At 43.3% G+C, this 26,389-nt stretch overlaps 2 protein-coding genes across 5 annotated transcripts in view; both read left to right on the forward strand.

The window, feature by feature from the left end:
- The window catches only part of USP10 (ubiquitin specific peptidase 10), a 59,065-nt gene extending 48,208 nt beyond the window's left edge, over window positions 1-10,857 (forward strand). Inside the window, exons 12-14 of one of the 2 annotated variants that reach the window (XM_075510918.1) lie at window positions 5,984-6,128; window positions 7,381-7,446; window positions 9,777-10,857. In XM_075510918.1, the coding sequence (XP_075367033.1) occupies window positions 5,984-6,128; window positions 7,381-7,446; window positions 9,777-9,964 (399 nt within the window). In that variant the 3' untranslated portion in view covers window positions 9,965-10,857. The remainder of the gene's footprint in view (window positions 1-5,983; window positions 6,129-7,380; window positions 7,447-9,776) is intronic. The other variant, XM_075510919.1, reaches the window with a different exon arrangement.
- Window positions 10,858-18,256: 7,399 nt separating this feature from the next.
- The window catches only part of CRISPLD2 (cysteine rich secretory protein LCCL domain containing 2), a 32,168-nt gene continuing 24,035 nt past the window's right edge, over window positions 18,257-26,389 (forward strand). The window contains exons 1-3 of one of the 3 annotated variants that reach the window (XM_075510921.1): window positions 18,257-18,311; window positions 19,267-19,313; window positions 23,370-23,695. In XM_075510921.1, the coding sequence (XP_075367036.1) occupies window positions 23,453-23,695 (243 nt within the window). In that variant the 5' untranslated portion in view covers window positions 18,257-18,311; window positions 19,267-19,313; window positions 23,370-23,452. Of the gene's footprint in view, window positions 18,312-19,062; window positions 19,314-20,539; window positions 20,652-23,369; window positions 23,696-26,389 lie in introns of those variants that run through there. The other 2 variants (XM_075510922.1, XM_075510920.1) reach the window with 2 other exon arrangements.

The raw sequence follows: 26,389 nt of genomic DNA on the forward strand, positions 1-26,389 counted from the left end.
AGTTGTGATGCAAAAGGAACAAATAAGAGGGAGGAGCTGTTCAGCATCAAGAAGAAAAACATGGAAGTAGAGAGATGGAACGAGGTGTAAAACTTAGTATGTCTGTCCTGGTTTTGGCTGGGATAGAGTTAATTTTCTTCCTAGTAGCTGGTATAGTGCTGTGTTTTGGATTTAGTATGAGAATAACGTTGATAACACTGAAGTTTTAGTTGTTGCTGAGCAGTGCTTACGCTGGTCAAGGACTTTTCAGCTTCCCATGCTCTGCCAGGTGCACAAGAAGCTGGGAGGGGGCACAGCCAGGACAGCTGACCCAAACTGCCCAAAGGGCTATTCCATACCATGTGCCGTCATGCTCAGTATAGAAACTGGGGGAGTTGGCTGGGGGGCAGCGATGGCTGCTCGGGGACTGGCTGGGTCTTGGTCAGCGGGTGGTGAGTGGTTGCATCACTTGGTTTGGTTTGGTTTTTTGGGTTTTGTATTTTTGGTGGTCGTCCCCCCCCGTCCCCACCCCCCCCGGATTTTGTTCTTCTCCCTCTCCCTCTCTTGCTATTTTCCTTCTCATTACAATTTATTATTTTTATTATTATCTTATTTTATTTCAATTATTAAACTGTTCTTATCTCAGCCCACAAGTTTTCTTACTTTTGCTCTTCAGATTCTCTCCCCCATCCCACCAGGAGGGGGGAGGGTGCGCGAGTGGCTGTGTGGGGCTTAGTTGCCGACTGGGGTTAAACCACAGCAATGTCAAAGGCTGCTCTGAAAAGGAAAAGGCTGATTTTTCTCAGCAATACTCAAACAGTAAATAGGAATAGGACCTAGACTAGATGTTACCTGTGGTGCTTGTAGAGTTGTCCTCTGTGCTTTAAGAGAAGGTTGGAGAAACACCAGTCAGGATTTACACAAATCGTTATAATTGATTGAGAGGGGATGGAGTGGAGGACCTTTTGAGATCTCCAAGCCCTGTGTTTCTCTATCACTTTAAGTACCAGGACACTTTATTCTGTATTCTCATGCAGTGCTGCACATTTTTTTATTTTTCAAATAATACAGTACCTAATAGTAATAATTGCAATAGAAAAATACTTCATAGGAAGAAAAGCATGCTTTTGGCATTTACAGTTTGAGAACTTGTGATATAGGGTAATAAATCGAACTTTTTCCCCACTAAGGTATTACCTTGCTTCTTATCATAGAATCATAGAATGCTTTGGATTAGAAGGGACCTTTACAGGCCATCTAGTCCACCCCCCCCCTGCAAGAGCAGGGACATCTTTCACTAGACCGGGGTGCTCAGAGCCCCGTCCAACCTGACCTTGAATGTTTCCAGGGATGGGGCATCTACCACCTCTCGGGGCAACCTGGGCCAGTGCCTCACCACCCTCAGCATAAAAAATTTCTTTCTTAAATCCAGTCTAAATCTGCCCTCCCTTAGTTTAAAACCATTGCTCCTTGTCCTGTCACAACAGGCCTTGCTAAAAAGTCTGTCCCCATCTTTCCTGTAGGCCCCCTTTAAGTACTGGAAGGCTGCTAGAAGGTCTCCCCGCAGCCTTCTCTTCTCCAGGCTGAACAACCCCACCTCTCTCAGCCTGTCCTCGTAGGAGAGGTGCTCCAGCCTCGGATCGTTTTCGTGGCCCTCCTCTGGACCCGCTCCAACAGCTCCATGTCCTTCTTGTGCTGAGGACCCCAGAGCTGGACGCAGCACTGCAGGTGGGGTCTCACCAGAGCGGAGCAGAGGGGCAGAATCCCCTCCCTCGACCTGCTGGCCACGCTGCTTTGGATGCAGCCCAGGGTGGGGTTGGCCTTCTGGGCTGCGAGCGCACATTGTCGGCTCATGTCCAGCTTTTCATCCATCAATACCCCCAAGTCCTTCTCCGCAGGGCTGCTCTCGATCACATTGTCCCCCAGCCTGTATTGAAACCGAGCAGTGCCCTGACCCAGGTGTAGGACCCTGCACTTGGCCTTGTTGAACCTCATGAGGTTCACACTGGCCCACTTCTCCAGCTTGTCCAGGTCCCTCTGGATGCCATCCCGTCCTTCTGGCGTGTCGACGGCACCACTCACCTTGGTGTCATCTGCAAACTTGCTGAGGGTGCACTCGATCTCTCTGTCAATGTCATTGATGAAAATATTGAAAGTTGATTAAAATATTGAATGAAATACTGAAATATTATGGTGTGCATTAGTAAAGAACATCATCTCTGGTGTGCATGGATTGCTCAGATGGAAATTTTGCGTACACTGTTCGTAACTTCTTTCAGTAGGCCAGGATGGAAAGAGGCTCATGAGTTGTATATGTTCTCTCTGACATTCGTTTCTGTGTGTGTAAGGTTTCTAAATACTCCAAATGAGAATATGGTTAGATAAAGAAAGGGTGGACCATTTTCTTTGAAAAGCTAAAGATAGATAGCTGAAAAGTCTCTGCCTTGTATACTCAATAGGAGTGTTAGAGAACATTTATTTCTCCAGTTGTCTTCCATGTGAAAGAAACATTTGCAATGCAAGCTCATCATGATTTACCACATAGATTTTATTTTGCTAGCCATTCATTTTTTGGTTTTTACTGCAGATGGTTTTAACTTCTTTACTGACAACCCAGTGTTCAATTATGGGGTTTGGAAGAAATGGGTGTTCAAATTAGGTGCTGGAGGTTTGGTCTGGCTTATATTTTAGAGTCTGAATGGAAATACAAGCATTCACAATGTCTTTTAGATCTTTTTTCAAAAGAAATTCAAGTTGAAATAGCTGTTCTTGTGTTAAAATTGTATTAAAATAGTGAAAACACTGAACACATTGACTGTAGAACAAGCATAGGACTTTGCAGATAGTAATTTTCAAAAGGTATTGTGAAGAAGTATTTCATCTCCATTTTATAGAAGGGGAACTCAGGACTACAGATAAAGCTAAAAATCATGCTATATTATTAAAACAATCAGAAGACAGTAATAATTTTTCATCTGGATTGTATTCTTTACAAGTTGTGGGCATAAACAATAGATATAAAAAGAAGAATCTTCCAAATATATGTGAATGATTTCTCTTAAAGTTTGTTTTTTAATCAGTTTGAGCTGATTTTGAATTTTATGTGTGTCTTAATAAAAGCAGGAAATCAGATTTTCATGCAGTGTTTAAAGTAATTAGGTGTTTTAAATGAAAATAGGTGTTTAAAATGGAGTGGCATTCTCTTGCTATTTCTGACTGAATTTCACTTGCACGCTAGCATTTGAAGAAAGTTGTTTTGGTTCCTTCTGGTCTTGCACATCAGTTTGTTAAATCTTGAGTATTTCAACAGTTAATATGTTTTTTTTTAAAGGGCTTAATTTTTATCCTCCCTGAAGTGATTTTCTTTTCAGTCTCTTATTTCTGTTTGCAGACCTGCTCATGTTTTCGAACAAAAGTGAAGATTCTTGAGTAACAAACTAGCCTTACCTCATTTACTTTTCCAGGTTACCTCCCACATACTCCTTAGAAGGAGTCTTCACATCCCGTGGACTTCTCAAACTGTTCCTTGAGGATCTTACAAGTACTTTCTTGGGACTCTGACTCATGTTCACTAAACAAACATTTGTGGCACTTTTAGCTGGTAATGTTGCTGCCAGAAATCAGGGCCCCTTCACACAGTCAGGACAGCAGAACATGTGCCTGTTCTCAGCTGCTGCTCTTCAGTCTGGCACAGTAACACAAAACTGCTTTGATGTGTGGTTTAAGCTAATACGGAGCCGCGCAGCTGATGTGCAGGCATCTGTTCCCATAACGCCAGCTCGGTTACTGAGGATGGAGAATAGCAACTGCTTAAACCACTGCAGTGACGGTCTTCAGCATCCTCTATTCCTGGGCTGGGCTGGGAGCTGTTAAGTTCTTTTTGCACAAAACTCTGAATTCCAACACTTCAGATTTGAGATTTAGGAGACTTCATACAGGAAAATCTTAAGATAGTAGTAACTATCTCAATGGGTGAATCAAGTGCATATTTTTTCTCTATATAAAGCCTTTCTGGATTTGCTCCCTAAAAGCAGAAGCTGTTCCATGCCAAGATGCATTTCTCATGAGTTCATGGGAGAATTGTGTGAACTTCTTGTCACTTTCACTTTCAGACTTTGCCTTCTAACTTTTATTTTGCATGTTATTTCCTGGAAATTGAGGAGATGGGCACCAGCAGACACTTCTTGAATGGAAAAGAACAGGGTCCTGTTTGGCTTGCTGCTTTAAAAAACAAAACAAAACCCAGAAACCACAAAAACCCCTCTCAGTTCTCAGTGAAGCTGCCGCTGTTGCCGGGTGTTTGATGGGTTTTGGATGCAGAAGGGTGTATTTTGAACCCTTAAGATGCAGATGAAATTTTACAGTTTGTAGAGACTATTTCTGTTTCAAATGTAGAATTACTTCTTGTAAATTGGATCAGCTCAGATCCATGAGGAAATCAAGTACCCTACAAAATCTGCTTGTTTCAGCATCATAAGAGGTTTTACTTCTGAAGCTTGGAAAAAGGTAATAGATTTTGCCCATGAGTTTCTATTCCACTCTTAGTAGGTTCTAGTAGAATTGGGCCCTGTATTGAAAAATAATATGCTGATGATTTACAATAAAGAGATTTTTTTGCAATCAAAAAAACTCAGACAAACCTAAAGCAGTTATTTGGAGATTTGGTTTTTATGTCATAATTTCTAGGAAGGCAAAACATTTTTGTTCTGCAATTCTGAGTCCAACTTCAGGTTTTCAGACAGTAATTTTGTGGATTATTTGGTTATAACTATCGAAAAACAAAGATTTAGTAGAAAACTGTGAGGTTATAACTCATATTTTTCTCTCTGAATTTTCTTCAGAACCTTTTTCAAGAACCCAGCATACTTTTTTTAAAAAAGAAAGGTCTTTAATTACTGATCTCTTCTGTAACAGCTGATCATGATGGCTAAATCATTTTTAGATAGCCTACATAACAGCTCACTTTTTTTTCCAAGGAACTTCTTGAATGATAAATATCTTCTGGTTAATGCAGAATAATTTTTGAACTGTTTCAGTACTGATCTCTTACTCTTATATATTAATCATTGTTATCCACCCTGTGCATAGGTCTTTATTTTAATGATACCGTTGTGAGAGGTGTTTTTCAACAGTGTTTTAGTATTCTTTTGATGAGAGGGGGGGAATAAAGATAGTACCAGTTAAAACTGGAGAAGTCTGTTGTAGAAACTAGTATGTCAGTGGGGAATCACAAGGTATGCTCAGGACACTGTTTAAAGCAACACAGCATTCAAACTTTTTAGCAAAGTAGTTGCAATACTGCTTTTGCATTTCAATCTATTTCTGGAGCATTCAATGAAATTTCTCGAGATAAATGTAGATTTAGGTGTTTACAACAAAATCTTTTATTTTAGTTGTTTGCCTTTGTTTTATAGAGATTCTTTTTTGATTATAGTTAATTTCAGTGTTGAAAATTAAGGAGTGATTTGGGTTAGTTCTTATTTTTCCTTCTATTCAGCTTTTGGTAAAAAGGTGTCCGCTTTTAGAAATGAAAATAGCTTTTAGAAATTAAAACTTTTGCCTCAGGTACTGAGGCATCGTGCTGTTGTCTTCTACAGTTCAGAGTTCTCTGAATTCAGCAGCATGTGTTACAAGTTATTGACCTTTGATTAGAGTATAATAGCTTGCTGAGAATTATTAATGAGTAAACTTTCATGAGGAGTTTCTCCTGGGGGTTCTCCAGCAAGGTGCTTTTAGTACTGCAGTACCCAAATATCTCTGCTCATTTTAACATGTTACATTCTGCTAAAAAGTATTGGGGTTCTCCTTTAAGACAAGACTTGGAAGATCCAATGTGCTTTAAGTCATAAATTGCAGTGTTTATAACAAATTAATATTATTAAATCTGTGTTTTTTCTGCTAGTGTATTTAAAATTAACTACTTATTCCTCTTTTAAAGGAGTAATTTTGAGCAGTTAACAAAAAATTACAGTTTTTCTTCATCTTTGTTCTATGTATGTGTTAGGTGGAGATCAGTCGAAGAGTGACACTAGAGGAACTTCCCCCTGTTCTTGTTTTACACCTCAAGCGGTTTGTATATGAGAAAACTGGTGGATGCCAGAAGCTTATCAAGAATATTGAGTATCCTGTTGATCTGGAAATTAGTAAAGGTAAAGATTTTTTTAACAGAATTTTCCCCTCTTTAGGGAAAAGATAATGTTGTGTTTCCTAGGGGTATCCATGTTTCAGTTTTCTTTTTTGCTCCCAGCCTTGTGCACATGACTTCTTCTCCATTGTTGTCTGGAAACTTAATAATTTGGATGAATGTCTTGTATGGCCGCCCCCCCCCCCCCCCCCCTTCATAAAAGGTTTTGGGTTTCTGGGTTCAGTCTTGCCAAACCTGACATTGCCTGTATATGAGTTTGGGCATCCATTTTGCAAAGAACATTATGACGAAAGATCTTACAACCTTTGCTACATCCAAGACATTGGGTTGGCCAAATAAGAGCTTCCTGCAGGTTTAAGGAGTAAGGTTATAGACTGCTGGGGACAAATATTGGAAGTGATCCTTTTGAATGAGGGGAATGTCCCTACACGAGGATGTTGCCAAGCAATAATAGATTTTTTTATCTCAGATTTCATTCACAGAAGTGGCAAATTACTGTAATAAACAGTGGCTGATGAAAGGAAACTGGGCATTTTATAGAAAATGCAGCCTGGAGGCAGACAAGTAAGCTGTAGTTCAGAGGTTAAACAACAAAGTTCTTTATTTTAACGAATATCTTGAGATACAGATTTTACAGAGTGTGAGAGCTTGCATATAATCCAGCATCTGAAGCTTGCCAAATTAAATGCGTTTTGTTTTGACCTGAAAAATTGGCTGTTAGTCAGCCAGTAGTTCAAATAGGAAAAAAATAAATAAAATTAATGATTACTCATACCTCAAGCGAGATACGTACTTTGTCAGGCAGTACGCTTTTGTTTTACTTAATATTTTATTTTTAAAATTCTTTAAAGGATGGATATTTGTAGAACTAGTTCAATTTGCCCTGACTGACAAAAATGGTTGTAGTATGACTTGGAATATGAAATTGATTTTTGTTATTGTCTGACAGCAGGAGTGAAAGAAAAAAAAGAATAGTCTGATCTTTTGCCCTCTTTTTTTTTCTTTTTTCTTCTTCAGTTTTTTTTTGTGTTATTTTTAAACCTTCCATAAATGTTAGTGTTCAGCAAACCTCAAAATTCATTCCCTTGATTACCAGGTATCAGAACCATGACCATTCTTTAAAAACTGCAGAAGACGTTTAATTAAACTTTCTCCTTTACGGTAGCGTTACTTTCTCTTAGAAATAATTGATCCCTTTAAAATTTGAATTGCTAAACTTGCTAACTATTGCCTTTGTGACTTTTTTCCTCCTCCAGAGCTACTATCTCCTGGTGTGAAAAGTAAAATTTTTAAAGGCCAAAGAACCTACCGGCTCTTTGCAGGTATTTTGTCTATATGCCTCTAGTCCCTGTATTGCAAATACAAATTCTGTGTATAGAATTCTAGAAACACTGGAGTTTCCTGGATTATAGAAAATATTTTCTTTTAAATTACAGTGAAGTAGCTTGTGGGTGTCCAATTCTTGTATTTAGTGGGGTTTTTTTTGCATATGTGCATATACACATATATCGTTAAATCTGTATTTATATATCTCACTGATCCAGCTTTGTGCAAAAACAGAGTCCTGTAACAGATCCACTGTGAAAAATATCAGCAGAAGCTGAAATACAGCTGTAATATAAACTGTGCCTAAAATATACCGCATATTCTCAGAATAATGTTTCAAATGTCTTTTGAAATGGCTGTTTGAATGCTGACTTTGCATCCTTTGAACCCTCAAGATGAGTATTGCTGGCAGGGTGTGAATAGCATATTGTAGGTGGAAAAGTTTAACTTGGAGGAGATGATGATTTTTGTGTGAGGAAACAATGTTTTTAAGAGTGTCTGCAATGTATATGAAATATCTAAATTGGTAGTTAAGATTGGAAGCTCATGTAAGAATTCAGAAGCAGCATTTTAATATTGAACAAAACAGTCTCTGGGCAGTAATGAATTTCCTGAAGTTTAAAACTCCTACGCAGTTTATGACTTGCACCTGCTTATTTGTGTTGGCATCAGGAGAACATAATAAACTAGAGAACCGGAGGTCTTAAACTTCTGTGTCACCAAATCTGTGCCAGTACTGGTGGCCTTATGTGACTTGGTGGTTTGGATCCAGTTTTGTGACCGCTGAGGTTACAGAAGGAAATAACATACCTGTCTCGTGGAAATTCAGGACTGTTTCTGGCAGTGTAATTTTTTTTTTTTTATTGATAGTGGTTTTAATGGGACAAGTTTAGACAGCGTATTTAGGGTGGCTTGAAGAAAATGTGTTACTGCTGTAATTTTTTCTAATTCCTTCTATGGAAAAGTACAATTCTTCAGTCTTCTGTCAGTCTAGGACTTCTCATCCACAGAAACTGAGCTTGTTAGATGAATTTTAAATTACTAAAATAAGCTTTTGAAGAATTAAGTTTGAGTTATCATCTAGGATTTGACTAATTATCTAACAATAAATTTTAGAACATCAATAATTCAAGTTTAAGCTACGGTAAAAAAATTATTTCCTAAATTTCCTGAAATGTATAGATGTAGTATATTCTGCCTTTTTGCTGTGCTTAAGTCAAGTTATTCTAAAATGTTTATTTTCATAGAAGTGTGAAGAAAATCTGAGTAAGCTTGAAGTGTGACTCCAGTCTGAAAGTGTAAACAATTTCATAATTATATACTTCTGCTCTTGTGTCAATTACGGCAATTCTTTCAGCTTTTTATTTGTTCTTGTTAAGTATATGGTTAGGGCTCACATGTTCCTAGAAGGAGTTAAATGCAATTTCTTATATGCATCCTTAGAATTACATACTTAAAAGGTCTCTTCCATTTGGAGGCAGTTGCCACACCTAGCACTGAGAGCTCAGCATTGAGCTTTGGGTTTGGTTTCTGCAAGGAGAGCTGAGATGTCTTTTCTGCAGAACACTTCTGACAACGGAGATAACTGAGGAAAGAATAGTTTGAGTCTCTCTTGGGAGTAGCAGTATCAGCAGTTAATCAGAGGTGTTCGGTTCACAATTTTGTTAAGGATGTTACTGAGAACTAATAAATGTGAAACTTGTAGATTGGTGCTTCAACAGAACCCGTTTTCAGAATAAAATTATAGTGTTGACAAAATGAAAAAAATGGTCGGGGGGAATAACTGGCTTACATTTGTAATCAAGGCTGTTTGAAGTGTCTTGCCAGATTTTTCTTTATAGACTACTACATAGTTTTACCTGATTTTTTTTTTTTTTACAAATAGTTTCAATAAAATACTGTTGTCGTCAGCAGACAGAGCGAACGTGTAGCTTAGAATATCTCGCTAAGCGTGGCAGTACCTGTTGGAAGCACTGAAGGGTGTGCTGCACTGTTGCAGATGGCCTTTGTGAGGCAAATCCTTCCCAGAACGTTCTCTAGGAAGTTATAAAAAGCAATTGGATGCTTTTGATTCTTAATTTACTTAAACCTCCTTTTACAATAATGAGACTTGGTATGCTGGAGAAACATTACTAATACTACATAGTGGCAAATGTAAGCAAGCAAGCACTAAACACTTAAAGATGCTTGCTTAAGCCAGATCATACCATCTGCAAAACCACGAGTATTCTATGAAGAAAGCGATATGTGACATTTTTGTCTTGATTACTTTTTCAGTGGATATTTATCTATAGCGTATATGTGCATCGTGAATTTCTCTTTGCAGTTGTCTATCATCATGGAAACAGCGCAACTGGTGGCCATTACACTACGGACGTCTTCCAAATTGGTCTAAATGGCTGGTTACGCATCGATGACCAGGCAGTCAAAGTGATAAATCAGTACCAGGTGGTGAAGCCGTCTGCAGAACGCACAGCCTACCTCCTGTACTACCGCCGAGTTGACCTGCTGTGAAACTTTTCCCTTTTTCGCTGTGTGTGCAAGATACCTGCTTTGTAGAACGCCAACTATCACTAACTTTTTTTTCTCCTGTAAATGCTCTTTTGAGTGAATCTTTTTTCTTTTTTTTCTTTTTTTTTTTTCCCTTGCAACTATGGGATAGAGTGATAAAGGAAACTACCTTGGGTTTGTGCACAACATAGTTTGTGTTGACTTTTGACTTTGCAGAATGAAGTCACTTGGTTGAAAGACTCAGTCTCATGAATCACAAAAAAAAAAAAAAAAAATCTGAGTTAATGCTGAATCCTAAGATAATAAAAGGGGATTTGCATTTGATTCCCACTTTCTAATTGCGTAGTAGAAGAAAACCCTGCACCAGCAACAGAACTTGTAGATTTCTGTGAAAATGTTTTATCTTTACTTAAGTAAAAAAATAAAAAAAATAAAAAAAATAAAAAGCGCTCTCTGCTTCCCCAATAGTTTTTGATAAGTGGTAAAATACAAACCGATATGTATGAGATGGAAATGGTCCTGTGTGCTTCAGAAAATGTACAAACGTACAAAATGCAGAGTTGCTGGTTCCTAATAGGAAGACACATTTTAATAATTGTGCGATGAGAAACTGCTTAAGTACACATTGCAGATCAAATATTTGGAGTTAAGATGTTAGTCTATATAGATGGGTGATTGTAACTTTATTGCTATTAAGAAATTTCAAACTGCATTTATGCTTCTGTGTACATGAAATTAAAAAAATGGGCAAAATAATTAAGATTGATATTTCTTTAAGTCTGCTTTGTTTAATTTTGCTGTCTGCTCTCCTATAATGTTGAGTTCCTAATTGTACACAGTTTAGTGATATCTAGAAGTATAAAGTTGTCGCCCATCAATAAAAGTCACCAAGTTGGTTTAAGGTGTGTGTGTGGGTTTTGTTTTTCCTCAAGTGTAAATTCTACCCTTGGAAACTTGAAAAATTGCTATGTAGCACTTCTACAAGGTGTAGATAGCATTCCCCGGATGAAGCGTAGATGATTTTTTTTTTTTTTTTTTTCTTTTACAACTTCTTGAACTTCAGAGATGTTCTCATTCGGCACTGAGATGGAACTGAACTTTGAGGGGAGAGGGAACGGGAGAGGAGATCAGTCGGTCCAGAACAGCTACAAGTCTAACGCAGGGCCCGCACCCGGGACGTGGTGGTCCCAGGGCCGAACACCCGGCGGCCAGAAAAGGGAATTGAATCCCTTCCGTATCCTACGTGAAAACCCTGCACGGTTGTTTTTGAGATAGATGTTTTGTTGCCTTTGACTAAAATATTCCCTTCTTTAGCCAGTTGACATTTTCATTGAAAACTTTGGTAAAAATATTTCCTTGGTCAGCTTCCTGTTGCCTTTCCTGCTGCTGAAGATGATTAAAAAAACCCCCCTATATATTGTTTAATCCTTAGTTTGATGATGATGGTGTTACGTGCTTGTTGCATCATTGGAGAAGTGTTATAATTGTTGCCAGTGAAACGGGGCTAATTTTAGCACGGATTGTCAATTGAAGGTTAAACTGCGTATACTCGGACCAAATACCGTTCACTTTTTTTAAGGTGACGTTTAGGAAAAAACGTTATTTTCCGCAAAGCTGCGGAAATGAAATTAGCTGCATTAATTTTACAGGTGCTGCGTTCCAATAAATTCCTTTAGCATTTCTTTAAACTGCTGATTTCATTTTACTTTGAATGGCCTGTCTGTCCAGGAGATGGGTGCAGGTCTCCGGTGAAAAGCAGTGTTAGCTTTTTCAAGAGAAGGAAGCAGCCCCGTGAAGTCCCCATTGACATGGGCTCCCCTCTTGTGTTTTCTGCCCAAGTCAAACAGCAGTCGGTCAATTCACAGAAGATGGGAACGTCATTCATGGCTGCTTCCTGGAGGTGGAGATGTTAAATCACGGCTGCAGCTGGCACAGTTTCGTTGTGTAGGGCAGTTGTGGTGGATGTGTGGAAACAAAATTCCTGCGACAGACCTGGGTGTTGGACAAGCAGCAAGACTGGCTGAAGAAAGCCCTGCTGATTTGCCTTCTGACTTTTCTACCCTCTCAGCAGATGGTGGAGAACTTGGGACTTCCCTCCTGGCGATGCTGCCCTACGTAAGGAATGAGTGTGCTGCCCACGGCTCCGGCAGTAAGTGGGAGCGTCCAGCCCCGTGGGGTGGTCCTGTTCTCTGCTCAAAGTTGAGTGATCTTCAGACGGATGATCTACGGTTTCTTTCTTGAATTATTAGGCAGCGTTACCGTTATATCACTACCACAATCCTGATGCTGAGAAAATTTTACGGTATTTTGTCAGTTGTTTTGGATATCCAAATGTATAGTTATTTTTTTCGTTGATCAGCGGATTTTATTAGTATTTTCTGATCTGAAAATTGTGACTAAGACACTGGTCTTGATTTTAGTGACGTTCTACCGACTCCGAAACAATTTTCTGTCCAAAGCTTGGTTTGATTTTGGCCAGTTGCAGGGAAAACCTCAGCTCCTGACTGCTCACTGGGCACGGTGCCCCGCAGCTGGGGCTACCGAGGCAATGTGCCAGGGGGCTGCCGAAGGGCCGGTGCTGCCAGGGTTTCCCAACGCAGGGCCGCCTGTGATGGGAATTACCCCAGACCCAGTGCTGGTGAGACATTGGTTTTGCTTTGAATTTGAAATCTGGGGCGAGTGGGGGTTGTTCCAAATAGGAAAGAAACCAGATTTTGAAATTACTGTTCTGTACTGGCTATTATTCACATCCTGTTCCTGCACCCTGGTTGAAGTAGTTTTCTGTACTGCAGAAATCCTTTCTTTCCTTTTTTCTTTTTTTTTTTTTTTTTTTTTTCCCCTCCTTGTGGCTGTGTTGAGCATTTACCTGTATCTCCAGTGGTCTGTGAAAAAGTACGTTTCTGATAATATTGGCTTACCAGAATATTCCAGATAAAATTGCAGGTGATGAGTGATTAATATATTACTTGATATCAGGTTCCTTGCAATTAACTTTGGTTTTGACTGGACAAGATGGTTGGCTGGTGAGTTTTGACGCATGTTACTCAAAAACTAGGGGTTCACGTTTGTGTGTAGGACGTCGGGTATGTTTAGTAGAAATAAATTGGACCCCATGTTGTTGGTCTGCTCTTGCACTAACAGGACTCTTAATGGTGAGGGATTTCCTAGCAAAAAGCTTTTACTGCTTACAGATGCCTTAACTAGTTGTGGATGGGTTTGTAATACAGGTGTATGAAAAATACAGGTATAATAAAATAATTTCTTATTTTGGGGGATGCTTGCTGTTTGCAAGCAGCCCCACAAGGCTTTCCCAGGACTTGGGAATGTGCGTTGCAATGGAGTTCAACTCTTTGCTATCTGAAGTCTTGCATTTTGTTATCTTTTAGAAAGGAAACACTGTATTAGTCTATTCTTCTCTTGAATAATGAAAGGAGTCTTCTCGGTTATAGGTGACTCACCAACTTCAGAAATGACAGTGTTCAACCTGGAGCAGATGCCTCTTTGTGAGGAGCAGTTTCAAGTGGAGTCCAGCACAGCAGAAATAGTTTAAAAAGGGTAAAGTGAAGAAGAGAGGAGGAGAGGAAGACAGGCAGAGTAGGATGAGAAAGAAAGCACTGGTGTACACTTAATGAGATTTTAGTGTTGTTTCATTTAGCTGTGCTTGCGCTTCTGCTGAGGTTTGTTTAGAGTTGCTGCAGATGTGATGGATTAATATTACAGTATTTAAATTACAGTCTAATCACTATTTAATATAGTTTTACCTAATACAGGCTTGGTCCTAAGAACATCCTATTTGATATTTCTTGCTATCAGGAGGTTTTTGCTGTTGAGACATAGCGTTCTGTGTTCCTTTGCAGCTGTGGAAGCTCCAAGGGCTTTTCCGATGTCCTGTGCGTTAACCCCTGCGGTATAAGAATAGAAAATGAATTTATGGTAGAACTCAAGTTCTGGTATACAACCTAGACCTTTCCTGTTCGTAAAAGACCCTATAGACATCTTATAATACAAATTGTCAGGGTTGGAGAAGATGGTAAGAGGAACTCCTGCTGCAACAACGCAATTCACTCTGAGTCTGTATATTCAGTTCTACACTTCATTTGACGTGAGCAAGTTACAAGTGTTAATAATTATTTTAAAGAAATGGCAGTGAGTAATTTCTGGTTTAAAAAGCGAGTGTTGAAATCCTCTCTTAGCGTGAAATGGAAGTTGTTCATATGGTATTAATTTTTTGATTTTTCACTAAGGATATTACAAATGCACTTGTTGCTAAAATCTGTCTTTTGCAGTGTATTACTCAAAGGAAAAAAGAAGACTAAAAACTATGTGGCAACAGTCTGATGTGAACACATAACCACAATTTTTATTTTCTATATTAAACTCCTCCCATTGTTGCAAAACAAGGATTTTGCAGCCTTTTGATTACTTGCTTTGTCTATGAGTGATTATGTAAAAGAAAAAAAAAACACAACACCCAAGACAACTCCCCCAATACGCCATAAATCTGGTGGTTGTTTACTGATGTTTAAACCAGGTTTTAAGAAAGGGGTTTTTTTTAACAACGCACATTAAGACCTAAAGTTTTCAAAACTAGAAGCTTTGGATGTGCGAGTCCAAAAGGCTGTTAGAAAAATCTTATGCCTTAAGCCAGGTCTGCGTGGGGGATGAGTTGATGGGGTGGGGGAGAAAGATTATCAAAAGCACAAGGTATTTGGGAGTGGGGGGAGGTTGTGGGGGTTTTGTTAAGAAATTGTACAGTTTTCCCACAATATCCCCCTGAGACGATGTCGCTCCCGGGGCGGGACGGGCCCGGGGACGCGCTGCAGCAGAGGGCAGTGGTGGCACACGCGAGGTTCGTGGTCTTACAGCTCTAAAATTGCTGCCCAGACTTCGGGGAGCTCCCAGCCCATTGGCAAGGGGTTTATCTCCATAAATGTACTATAAATCTCTCTTGTTTTGAATAGGAATGAAGGGTATGCCTTTGACATGCAGTGGATGTTCCCAAGACGTTCAGGGATTCGTGCAACTGTGGGGTTTATTCCAGGCTATTTCTAACGCCCCAAAGGATTTTGGAAAGAATTTCTATTAGCAAATAAGCAGACGTAATGGCCGCGGAACTTGTGATTGCAATTCACCTTTCTCCCTTTGGGGTGAAATCTCCAAAAGTGAGTGTTGGGTTAATATTGCTGAACTGTTTCAGTCTGCAGATGTGTACCGGTTCCTTTGGTATTAAAAAAGTGTGTTTCAACATCTCTCGCTGCAGATGTAACCAGGAAATGGGGTGAGCTGCAATAACAAGGTGAGGAGTTTTGTAGCTTTTAGTTCATGTTTCCCTTGTGCTTAGAGTGGTCAGCGGTGCCCCCAAATTCAGTAATTAATTTCTGAAATTGCTGCTTGTGTGCTTATTTCCTTGTCTTACTGACCTGATTTTTTAACCTGGGCACTGACAAAACAGCAGAGGCTTTGGGAAGTTTTGGGGGGAGTTGTTTTCTTGCATATCATCAGCAGATTAAACGCTTGGGGAAATGTTCTTTATTGTGAGAAGGAGGAAAAGAAGCTGCAGATGAACCTGGGTGGTCTCAGTCCAGGCTGCCCCGAAGCAGGAGAGCAGCGAGAGAGAATAAATAGGGGTTCACGATGCCAAATATTAGTTGTGTTTGGGAGTAAATCTGTAAATGCCTGGCTTTTGCTCCAGTGATTCAGGATCCCCACGCTGTTAATTCATCTGCTGGAGCAACCTCCGTATAATGCCAAGGCAGCATGATGCCGTACGGTCAAGAGACCGGGGCACCTTCATCCCATCCCTGCAGGAGGGCAGGACGGACACGGCAAGGGTTTCTCGGCCACCTCTACCCCACTGCATCATCCTCCCGTAGAGACAAAGCCCAGACAGGAGGGGAAATGGAAGTAGACAGCAAAGCTGAGGACGCCGTTCCCCCAAAGACCCACATGGCCGTGCCGCTGCCTGCCCGGTGCCCGTCACAAGTGGCTCACGGGCCGCTGGTCTTCTCCGTTACGCTCTCGTTGTACATGACTACAGCCAAGTTTCTGCACGTTCCCTGTTGCCTCTGGGTTTGCTTCCTCCCCGTTATTGCCCTTGTACTCCCTGTGTTCTGGAGCAGGAGTCAAAACCAGATGGTCCCAGGAGTTGGCACTACAGCTTTGAGTCTCTCGCCCCCTTCTTCGCTCTGCCCCTGCTCATGGTCGGTGCTGTTATTACTGAGCTACTCTTTGAATAGGAAATAAAGGGGAATTCAGCTGAAGTTGAAAATCAAGACATGCTGTCTGCATGTTCAATTAGGAGGGCATAGTGAAATCTGTGTTTCTTCCTATTCGGTGGCTATTACATTAAATGCCTTCTCTCCTAATATATACTTACATATGCAGCCTGCTTTATGTGGCTTTTACCACATATGAAATGGAGACGTTATAATCAAGGCGGTAATAACGCTGAATGATTAAAAGTAACTTCTGATTGTTTTGGCTTTGGTCAAATGTATGACCTGAAACTGCTGACTCGAGACAAAATAAGGTGCATAAAAAGCCTCGTTCCGGCCCATGCTCATCCCTAAGCACAACCGCGCACCGTGTATGACTTGTACAGTGAAACCATACTGGTGTGTATTAAAAAATAAATTAAAAAATCAAATCTCTGTAAAGCAGCAGGGTTGATGGAGAAGTCAGCCAGCCCAAACCATCCTATAGGGATTAATTTCCCATAGGATCATTTGTGGAGATTACAAAATACTGGATTTCTCTGCGAGCTGGAAATCATTTGTATGTTGGTATGTGAGATGTAAAATGAGTTAATTCAACTTTCTGGTATTTGGCGTGAACAGCACCTTCTGAGGGCCGTGACTCAGGCTGTGGTGCTGCATGGTTTCGGGGTGGCAGCCTATGCGGGAGCACGATGGTTCACCACTGTTGGCCCTCGTTATTCAGGGAAATTGGGAAACCGGGGGCCGCAGCATCTTTCAGCCGATGAAATAAGCCTTCTGCAAATACAGCAAACTCATTGATCGGACTGAATCGGAGGAGCAAGAAAAAAAACCCAGGGGGATACAGTGATTTTAAAGTAAAGCAGTGCAGAACCTCCTGTCAACCCAGTTGTGTGGGGTCTTTGAATTGCCCGTGTTGGTGGCAGCATCTGAGCCTTTTTGGGAGCGAGCTGCCCAAATTGCACTGAATCGCTCTTAGCAGGGTAGAAGTGCCAGGTCCAAATGATGGACCATATGTTGTCGGTTCATATACACGGTTTGTTTTGAAGTAAATAGAAACTCTTTGTAAATACAGCTGGGAGAATGTGGCCAGTGAGGAAGAGCAGCCAGAAAGGGTGTCGTGGCCGTACCAGGCTGCAGGACTGGGACTGACTGGTGAGGACTGGCTCCCCCACGTCCCAGCTATGACTCGGTTTAAAAGACGCAGACCAGAAATGGTGCTGAAGAATCACTTGGGGTGAATCACCCCATCACCCCACATGATGAGAATCTGCTACTTCTCAAAAAATTCTCCGAAAAATGGTGTAAGAGATTAGACGAGCAGATACATCTGGGAGGCTGACTTCAGAGGGTTTGTTTTCTTTGCTCAGTGGAGTTGCTCTATCAGCTGCCAGTATTTGCTGCTTTGCTCACGCACTGCTGAACAAATTTGATAAATGTCATTCTGCTTTTTGAGCACTGCTGGGGCTTAAACAAGCTGCTCAGCAGCTGAATGTCTTGTGAGCTCCCTTCTTGTAAACAGTAAATAAAAGTGGTTGGTGTTCTGCTCAAAGAAATAAATATTGACTGTTTAGAAGAATGGAAGGACTTTTTCCCAAGAACTTTGGAGAGAGGACTAGACAGTGGATTTGGAAAAATCAGAGCTGCTTTGCCTGGATATGCCAAAGCCAGGAGATGGGTGCTCCCCTGCCTCAGTGCTGGGCCATCGCCTGCGGCCCCTCCGCAGGGGGACCCCCCGGGCTGGGGCTGGGTCACCCCGGGCACGGGCCAGCAGATGTGCTGACCCCGCAGTGCTGCCGGACGGGGACCCCACGGGGCTCCTGTGGGTGGTGATGCCTGGACCCGCTCGCTCCGGGCGCTCGGCACCGCAGCATCCCGCGGCGGGCTGGCAGCTGCTGCCGCAGGGCTGCTCTAATATACTCATGTCGTTACTCGTGATACTGGTTTATTTTTTCATGTTTATTGACTTAGGAAAAAAAAGAAGGAACTTTCAGCTTGTCTTTTGCTCAATCGTTTCCTTTCACAGCGAGTAAAATTGTGTTTCAACAGTGCGTGTAGAATTGCCAACACGGCCACAGAGCTCAAGGTGAAAGCAGCGCTGGGGCTTTTTGGGCATCAGCCGCGCAGCAGAAGAGGTGAGCCTCGCCTGGATGTTTCACTAACTTTTTATTTTCTTTATTGTCTGTAAGTCCCGCTGTCACGCCGGGGCAGCAGGGCTGACCCGTGGGTGTGCGTGGGGAATGCCGGTGCTGGACGAGCTTTGGGAACAAACCGCAGAGGGTGAGAAATCGCATCTTTCCCAGCCAACCCCCTAGCTCTGGAAAGAAGGGGGCTGCCATGGGGTGTGCCGGGGGCTGGACCCCAGCTCGGCCCCGCTGCCAGGCCTGGGGGCCCCGGCAGAGCTGTCTCAGCCCTGGAGCACCGGGACCCGCTGTGGGATTTTCCCGTAGGGAGCGGGAAATGAGACAGCTGGCTTTAGTCCCTCGCAGAAAAAAAACCCCCTCTCTTGAACTCCCTCTCCCTCATCACCGGAGCCCCTCACCGAGGCGTCGCGGCCCCCCCTCGGCGGCGGGGAGGATGCTCCCGTGCCCCCGGGAACCCGCCGGGCTGCGAGCTCTGCCTGAAAGCTGACTGCAGGGAAAAAGCAAAGCGAAGCGAACCCTTTTATATGACCAGCTGGCTGCTCTCCTCCTCCTCTCCCCGGGTGTTGTGTTACAGCCTTTGGGAGGATGGTCCTAACTTGCTGAGCCCCAATGACTGTCTTCAAACCGCCGACATCCCCAGCGACACCCTCTGCTCCTTGCTCCTGCCTCTTTTCCTGGTCCCCCGTCCCCCCCCCCCCCATTTTTTTTTTTTTTCCTTTCCTTCTTTTCGTTATTACTACAGGCCCCTTGCCAAACAGGATGATCCAGGGTTGTCCTCTTTGCCTGGAGAGCATAAATACCACTGGGGAGCTCTGTGAGACTGCAGTTGGTACGAGCTGCTGAGCTGAGACCTTGCATTCCTCGCACCTCCTAAGGCTTATTTCATCCTTTCTCCCCTCCTCCTAGTTTAAATATTTCAGATATATAATTTATTTTCCACAAGCAGGCTTGGAAGAGCTACTGTTTCCTGGGGACTTGGAAGTACTCGGCGAGGTAAGTGTAAGCTTTGGTCCCTGCGTCTGAAATGTGGTTTGGGGGGTGGGGGGTGTGTGCAAGAAATATCTCTATTTAAGTAGGCACAATTTTAGTAACTTCCCCAAAAAGTTGCCTGCATGGTATAAAATAGCACAGTGCTGTCTGAGCTTCCCTGGTGTATGCTTTGCAGAGGTTAATGCAAGATTAATAAACATTAATCTCGAATGAATGGGAGGAGTTTGCAAGTACAGGAGTGGATTTCTACACAAATAGAAAATCCCTCAGGGATGCTGTAGCAGGCTCTAATAGCTGACTACCCATGGGCACAGCTAGTCTGCTCCAGGAAGCCTGTGTTTATGCAACTCTGCTCTAAAGTCCTGTCTAAAGGAATTTCACAGTGTCGCCACATGTTGTGTCTGTTACCAGTGGGTTTTCCATGTGGTTTTGCGTAGAAACTCACCCACTTCAGTTCTGTGGGAGCGGATTGTAATGGAAGATCCAGATGTTTTGGCCCGTGGTCTTGAAGATGCTGAATGCATAGTGTGTTCTGTGCGGACAACGTTACGTCCTGTGTCAAGGGACTTCTCATCCCACTTTTCTTATGAAGCCAACGCAGTTCTTCAAAGCTTGAAATGTGTGCATCTCGGTTAAACAGATGACCTGGGGTTTAGTGCATTAAGTATGTTGTGGCTCTATCGCTGGATTTCTTTGCACAGGTTAAAAGCTGATGCCAGGTTAACTAACTCCTTTCTGCTTTGCTGGTTTAGATGCTTTGCTGGTATCCCCTGCTCTTTCATTTTCCTGCCTTGTCAGCTTGTTCCATGTATAACTCCGCAGGTCCCAGGATGTCTTAGCTGCAAATGTCATCCATAACCAAGGAGTAGGCTTGGTTCCCCACTCATATACTTTACCAGGGAGGCAGTTAAAGATCAATAGCCGTAAGGAATAAGGTGAAGCGAGGACATAATGAATTACAGAAGTCAGCCTGCATGTGGCTTTAGCAGGGAGCGCTGCATGCCAGGCTTCAAATGCTACCAGCTCTTCTGCTTTCAGTGAAACACAGACACCATCCATTAGCTGGGGAAATAGCTTTCTAAAAATAATCTTTTCCAAAGTCCGGTGCTGCTTTTTAGCTTCCTCAGACCCCAGAGGAAGGCCTCCCCTTTGTCCCCAGTTTGGACAGGCTTTACAGCATATTAAGGAGTTGGTTTCTGCTGACTCACTCTGTTTCTGATCGCTCCCAGATGTTTACCTGGCACCAGCATCAAGGGCCTGATGCGTTTCAAGGGAGGCTGTGCTAATGCTCCTCTTGAACCCTTGAAAACAACAGCAGAGACTTCCTCAGCTGACTGTCAGGTGATAATTTTTTCTGAATAATGTCAAATCCCAACTCAAAGGCAATATGATTTCAATTTTCCACGATGAGCAGTTCCTGATGCAGCCCGGAGGCATTGCCCCAGCTCTGCAGGGCACTCGGGCTGCCTGAGCTTTAACACACGTCTGAGTGTTTCGTTGCACCTGGGCACGAGGATATTAAGAGAGGCAAATGGACAGACATCTGAAATCGATGAGAGCTTTCTGAAATGTGAGCGTCTACCTGCTGCTTTTAATTAATCTGGCCAGGGAGCTCCTTGTTCCCTGTCCCTCTTCGATCACTTCATCCTTCCTTTGGATGCTCAGCGCTCCCCCCCTGGAGCCAAAGCAGAGGAAGGGACCTGCGCACCCCAAGGGAAAAAGGAGATAGTGCCGCTGACCTAATTTTAGAGGGGTGCCAGTATCCCCTCGCTCGCAAATGGGATACAGGGAAGAACATCCCGAGGAATAATGCACCATCTGTTGCAAGGTTTTGGCTGGGGCACGAAACCAGACGCGTTGGCTTCGTTGCGTAGCTGTGAGTGGGGCAGCTCCTCTGGGCTTGCAGATGTTACAGCTGATTTTTTTCAAGCTGTCCTTTCTGTAAGTTCAGTGTTTGCCTTAAATGGGTGGTGGATACGGGCTCCTATTTAGCAAAGGGCACCCGGCCAAATGAGGGGGTACAACTGCAGCCTATATTAGGTGTCTGTTCCTGCCTGCTCTACCTACAGGGCAAGCTGCAGTTAAAACTGCTTGTGCTAAATGGCCACATTGTAAACGGCTGTGGCGGAGCATCTATTTTTAAACTCTTAGGGAAGTGCCTCAAAGTAGGAATTGTTCCCTGAATTTGGGTCAGACAGTCTACAAAAGCAGCAGCTCGTTTTGCCTCCTCTACCCCTTTGTAGCCCGGTTAGAAAGTTGGGCTGCTACTTGGGGGGGAGCAAATGCCAACAAACAGGGCTGAGAAGAGGATGAGGTTAAAGCGATATTTGTCCCGATGCCACCGAACGTCCTGTCTTTCAGGTGTGCCTGGAGCTGGGGACAAGGCGTGTGTGTTCGACTTGCTCTGCAGAGCAGGAAATAATGAGAAGCCGTTACCTAAACTGAGCAAATTACATTCCTGCATTGTTCTACCAAGGCAAAGGCTTAATGCTCTGCCTGGGAGAGACTGAGGGCAGCTGGTTTTCATCTGCCTTAATGCAGTACAAGTAGGAAGCCTCAAACAGGGACTTTGTCTCTTCTGTGTAGACAGCCAACAAGTTTTCAGGGGTTCTCAATGGCCTCAGAGTTTTTTGGGGGTCCCCACCTTTGCAAAGCATCTTGTGCTTGCCACTGTCCTCTGCAGATGCTGTTGTGCTGGGTCTGGGGAGCAGGGGTTTGGGACTTGGTGCTCGAGAGCAGCTTTTCCAGCTGGGAGCTGGAAGGCGCTTCCCTGCCTTGGATGGTTTCCAACTCGTCCGGTCTCAATGTGTCCAAATCCCGTGTCGCTGGGCTGAAACTTCTCGAATAATTCCTGCTAATCTGGAGTTTATTTCCTGACGCTGTGTAGGAATGCTTTCAGTGTGTCTTTTAACTGTGCTGTCAAAACTAGATCCTCACCTAGTGTTGAAGATGGGGATGGGGAAGCTTTCTTCTAAAATTTAGCCTTAAGGAGAGAGGATGCTGTGCTTGCACCATCTGTACGGATGCTCATTGTCCCCGATGGATTGATTCTGCTCTGGTGGCTCTTAGATCGCACCTAAAGAGCACAAGGTGCTGCAGAGCCATGCAGCAGCACATATTTTCTTCCCTGAATAGATCGTGATCTAAATAAAACCAGCCAAGACGCACAAGGCTCATTAGACAGAGAAGTTGGGGGGGGGGGGGGCGGGGGGGAGAGGAAGGGAGGAAGGGTTTGGAAATGGCAGGTGGAGAGGGAGCATCATGGAGCAAGGGAGGGGATGGGGATTAAATGAAGCTATTTAAACCCAGTAATGACCAAATTGAGACCATCACCCCAAGCCCTTAGTGCTGATGGCTACCGAGCATGCATGGGAACACCTAATCTTCTGGCCGGGGGAGGGCGGGTGCTCCGGCTCCTCTCCTAATCTGCCATAATTCATATCGCTGGCTGCGCTCCCGCATGCTGTAAAGCGATGGCGTCAGCGAGAACACCCCGGTGCGTCATTCGCCAGCAGGGATTTTGGTGGTTCAACGTTACGGTGACATTTCACATAAACAGCCGCTTTCACGGAGTCTGGCAGCTGCTCTGCTGGAGTCTATTGGCAGAGTGGGGCCTCCGAAATAGCTCTTGCTGATGTCTGACCTCTGCAATCTGGCTTGCTGGGAATTTTACTTTCCCTTTTATTCATATCTGTTCTCCACTTTAACAGCTGGTCTTTGGGCGAATAGCTTCAAATGTCTCCCCGCCTGTGAAGGGATGGAGCTGGGATTATTCAGAGCTGCTGGGCATTGCTGGGTGGCACCTGCACCTCTGGCATCTTTGGTGGAGAAGGCATCTGCCACCGTGCCTGAGTGCTGCCTGGCTAATGCTCGCTCCCAGTACAACTTACGGTGTCGTCCAGGTCTTCCTGTCATTGGGGCGAACGGTAATTGCTTAGACTGTAGGCATCGCTCTTTTTCAAGCAAAAATCTGGGTTGTGTGGCTTTCTCAGAGGGGGTCACGTGCACTGAGAGCTTCTCTGGCACTGCTCTGACTGCCTGTTTCTCCCCAAAATCCAGACCTGCGCTGAGCCACGGGAGTCTCTGCAAGAAAACCCACCATCGTTTTCGTCTCCGCTTCTGCTGGCTGTAGAGGAGGAGGCATGAATCCTGTCCTGCCTTGGATCCTTCCTCTTGGATGTGTACTGCTCCTGACAAAGGCAGCCGAATGCTTTATCTTGCCCAACTCAAGTCACCTGGAGAGCATTTTGAGTAAATATCAAGATGGGGAAACTCACTCCAGATCCAAGAGAGCCATTTTATTCTCAGACAGACAGGAGATATTGATGCTCCACAATAAATTGAGAGGTCAAGTGTACCCAGTGGCCTCTAATATGGAATACATGGTGAGTCTAGCTCCTGATACCTAACTGTATTATTACTTTTTTTTTTAAACTTTATTTTAATTTTCCTTATGGTGCAAGAGGTGTAGCAAATTTCCTCTAAAGTAAGTTTTTCTCAAGAGGTTTCCTGGAGCAGTTTCATTCCAGAGTGAATGATGCTTTAGATCCTTGGGCTGTTTTGGTTGGAAAGGGCCACTAATGGGTCATCGAGTCCATCCACTGCATAGTTTCAGGACTGGTTCCATTATTCATAAACCAGCGTCTGGCCCAGCCCTGGATGCATCTCCAGTGATGGCAATTCCACAGCCTGCCTCAGCAGGTTCTTCCATTACCCTAATGTCATAAAAGCATCAAATTTTCCCTAGTGTTTAACCCACGTTCTCCCTGTGAAAGCTTTCAGACCATCGTGACTGGTGTTTCAGGACACCACAGAGAAAGCTCTGATGGTCTTTGGGTTGCCATCAGCTACTGCCCACCACTGGAGGTAGCGTCTGCCTTTGTCATACACTGATCACCAGAAATTATCAATGTGAGCCAAGCATCCGTGATGCTGCTGGGATCTCAGCACCTTAGAGAAACAGGGCTTGAGGAACGTGGCTCCATCTGCAAAGAATTTCAGTCACTGGAAATAGCTGGAAAGACTTTGGGAGCTCATGGGTGGATGGGTCAGTGCTGTTGGCTTTTCATAGTTCCAGAAACCAAAATAAAAGTTTGGTCAATGTATTCTCCCACTTCAGAGGGAGAACTTAAAAGTATGAGTATGAAATATGCCTTTACCATCAACAATTCTGATGAATAGTTTTTTTTCACCTGATGCCAGAGACCCTACTTTGAGCTATTTTTGACATGCCATCAAAATATTGCGGGGCCCGAAAATGATGTAGGCAAATAACTTTTTTTTTTTTTGGTGCCTTTTTCCAATGTGCAAATATAGTTATGACCGAAACTAGCCTGACTTCAACTGCGCGCTCCTGCTGACAGATTAAATGATTAATGGTTTGTTAAGACCGTGTTTAAAAGAGTAAAAGAAATAGTACACTAAATGTAATATAAAGTTGTTTGCCAGCTGTGCTGAAATGAGTGCTGCAAATGGAAAATCCTGCCTTTTGTGACAGTAGGGAAAAGGAAAAGAGAAGGGAGAGCAGAGGACAGTAAGGAAGGACAACTGTCCATCAGTTGGCCCTCGTTAGCATTCACGCTGCTGGTCTTTCATCCGGCTTTTGTCAGAAATGGCATGCCTTTCTAAGAACCGGTGCTTTGTACCTCTCTCAGCGGGCTCTCACGTTCTCCTGCAGGCTGCCTGCAAGGTACTGCCAGAGAAGAGGTGACCTGATTAATTGCCAGAAAGTAAACACAAAGCATGAGAAAGCCAAATGTGTTTTGGTTGGCTTTGAGGATCTGAGAGGGCTGCCGTTGCGGACTGTCCACTGGCCGACTGCTGTTTACGCTTGCAGCGTGGTTACACTTTCATGTTTGCCTTTGCTCAGTGTGCTTTTCTAGTGGTTTTTATGGGCGATTGAGGGTAAATGAAAGGGCCTTATATGCTGTGAAGAAAGAAGCTGAGTATAAGATGGTGCTACTTGGAAAGGCTATAATCAGTCTTTCATGTATTCGTGTTTACCCAATATTACTTGGAAATGCTGTGTATATTCTGAACGTGAATTTCACTTTAATCCTTTGTTCTGCATAGGACATTTCTCATTTGGACTCATTTAAGAGGATGGTCTGTCTTTAGTGCCGTAGATAAACTTTTCTCTTTTCCTTTGGTGCCGGTGTGGAGCATCACAGGCGACGTGTGGTGCTAATTTGTGGATAAGTAGGTAGAACTTGTTCTTGCCCACCAACCTCCAAACACTGCCTCGTGAAAGTCCTTTCTCCCAGCTCCATATCTGATGTGTTTAAGTGATCTAAAGTGGCAAGGGGAGCTAATGCGTTCCAGGAAAGGGACGTCTTTATCTACAGGATGAACTTTACTCAGTGGAGGCTGTCAATAAGAAAGCAATAACACAGTGAGTCCCACGACTTATCTGGAGATCAAAAGAATTTTACGCATATGGGATAAAGGCAAAGTGGAGTGAAGAAATGAAGAGAGGAACAGTTCTGCTGCTGGGTTTGTATAATTAATTGAAAGCTCGCACAGGTATTCGGTGTTAATGGAAAATGCGTGAGCAGCGTACATCTTCCTGACAAGGCTGGTCAAACGCAGCACTACCTTAACCCCTATGACAGCTTTTTGATCGACACTTCCACTGGGTGTTTGGACTTTATAACAGCAGTCACAGCAGTGGATGGGTGCCAAGACCAAAACAAACTCCTTGTTAATGAACCCAGAGTAAAAAGGACGCAATAGTTCCTAAGACACCGTGACCTTTTAAGATGGCTTAGTCAGATGGCTTTCAGCAGTCATGAAAGGCAGAAATCTTTCCTCTTGCGGAGGCCTCAAAGACAGCTGGATAAAACGGCATTGTTCTCAGTACAGATTGCTGGAAGGAAAGTAGTTTATTTTCATGTATAAGGTATCCATCCTTCCTCTAAACTGTAGGGTGGTGACTTTCCTTGGCAGGATGGGATAGTATTTCTGTGTGGGTTAGCAAAGCATGTCCAAGCTTCTGCCCGGTACATGTCACTCCCGGACTCTCATGCCACTTTTAAAAGTAAATTGTCAGTATTGCAAAAAGTCTAAGCTGGGGAGAAAAA

Source organism: Mycteria americana, chromosome 8, assembly GCF_035582795.1.
Source record: "Mycteria americana isolate JAX WOST 10 ecotype Jacksonville Zoo and Gardens chromosome 8, USCA_MyAme_1.0, whole genome shotgun sequence".
Classification (NCBI taxonomy): domain Eukaryota; kingdom Metazoa; phylum Chordata; class Aves; order Ciconiiformes; family Ciconiidae; genus Mycteria; species Mycteria americana.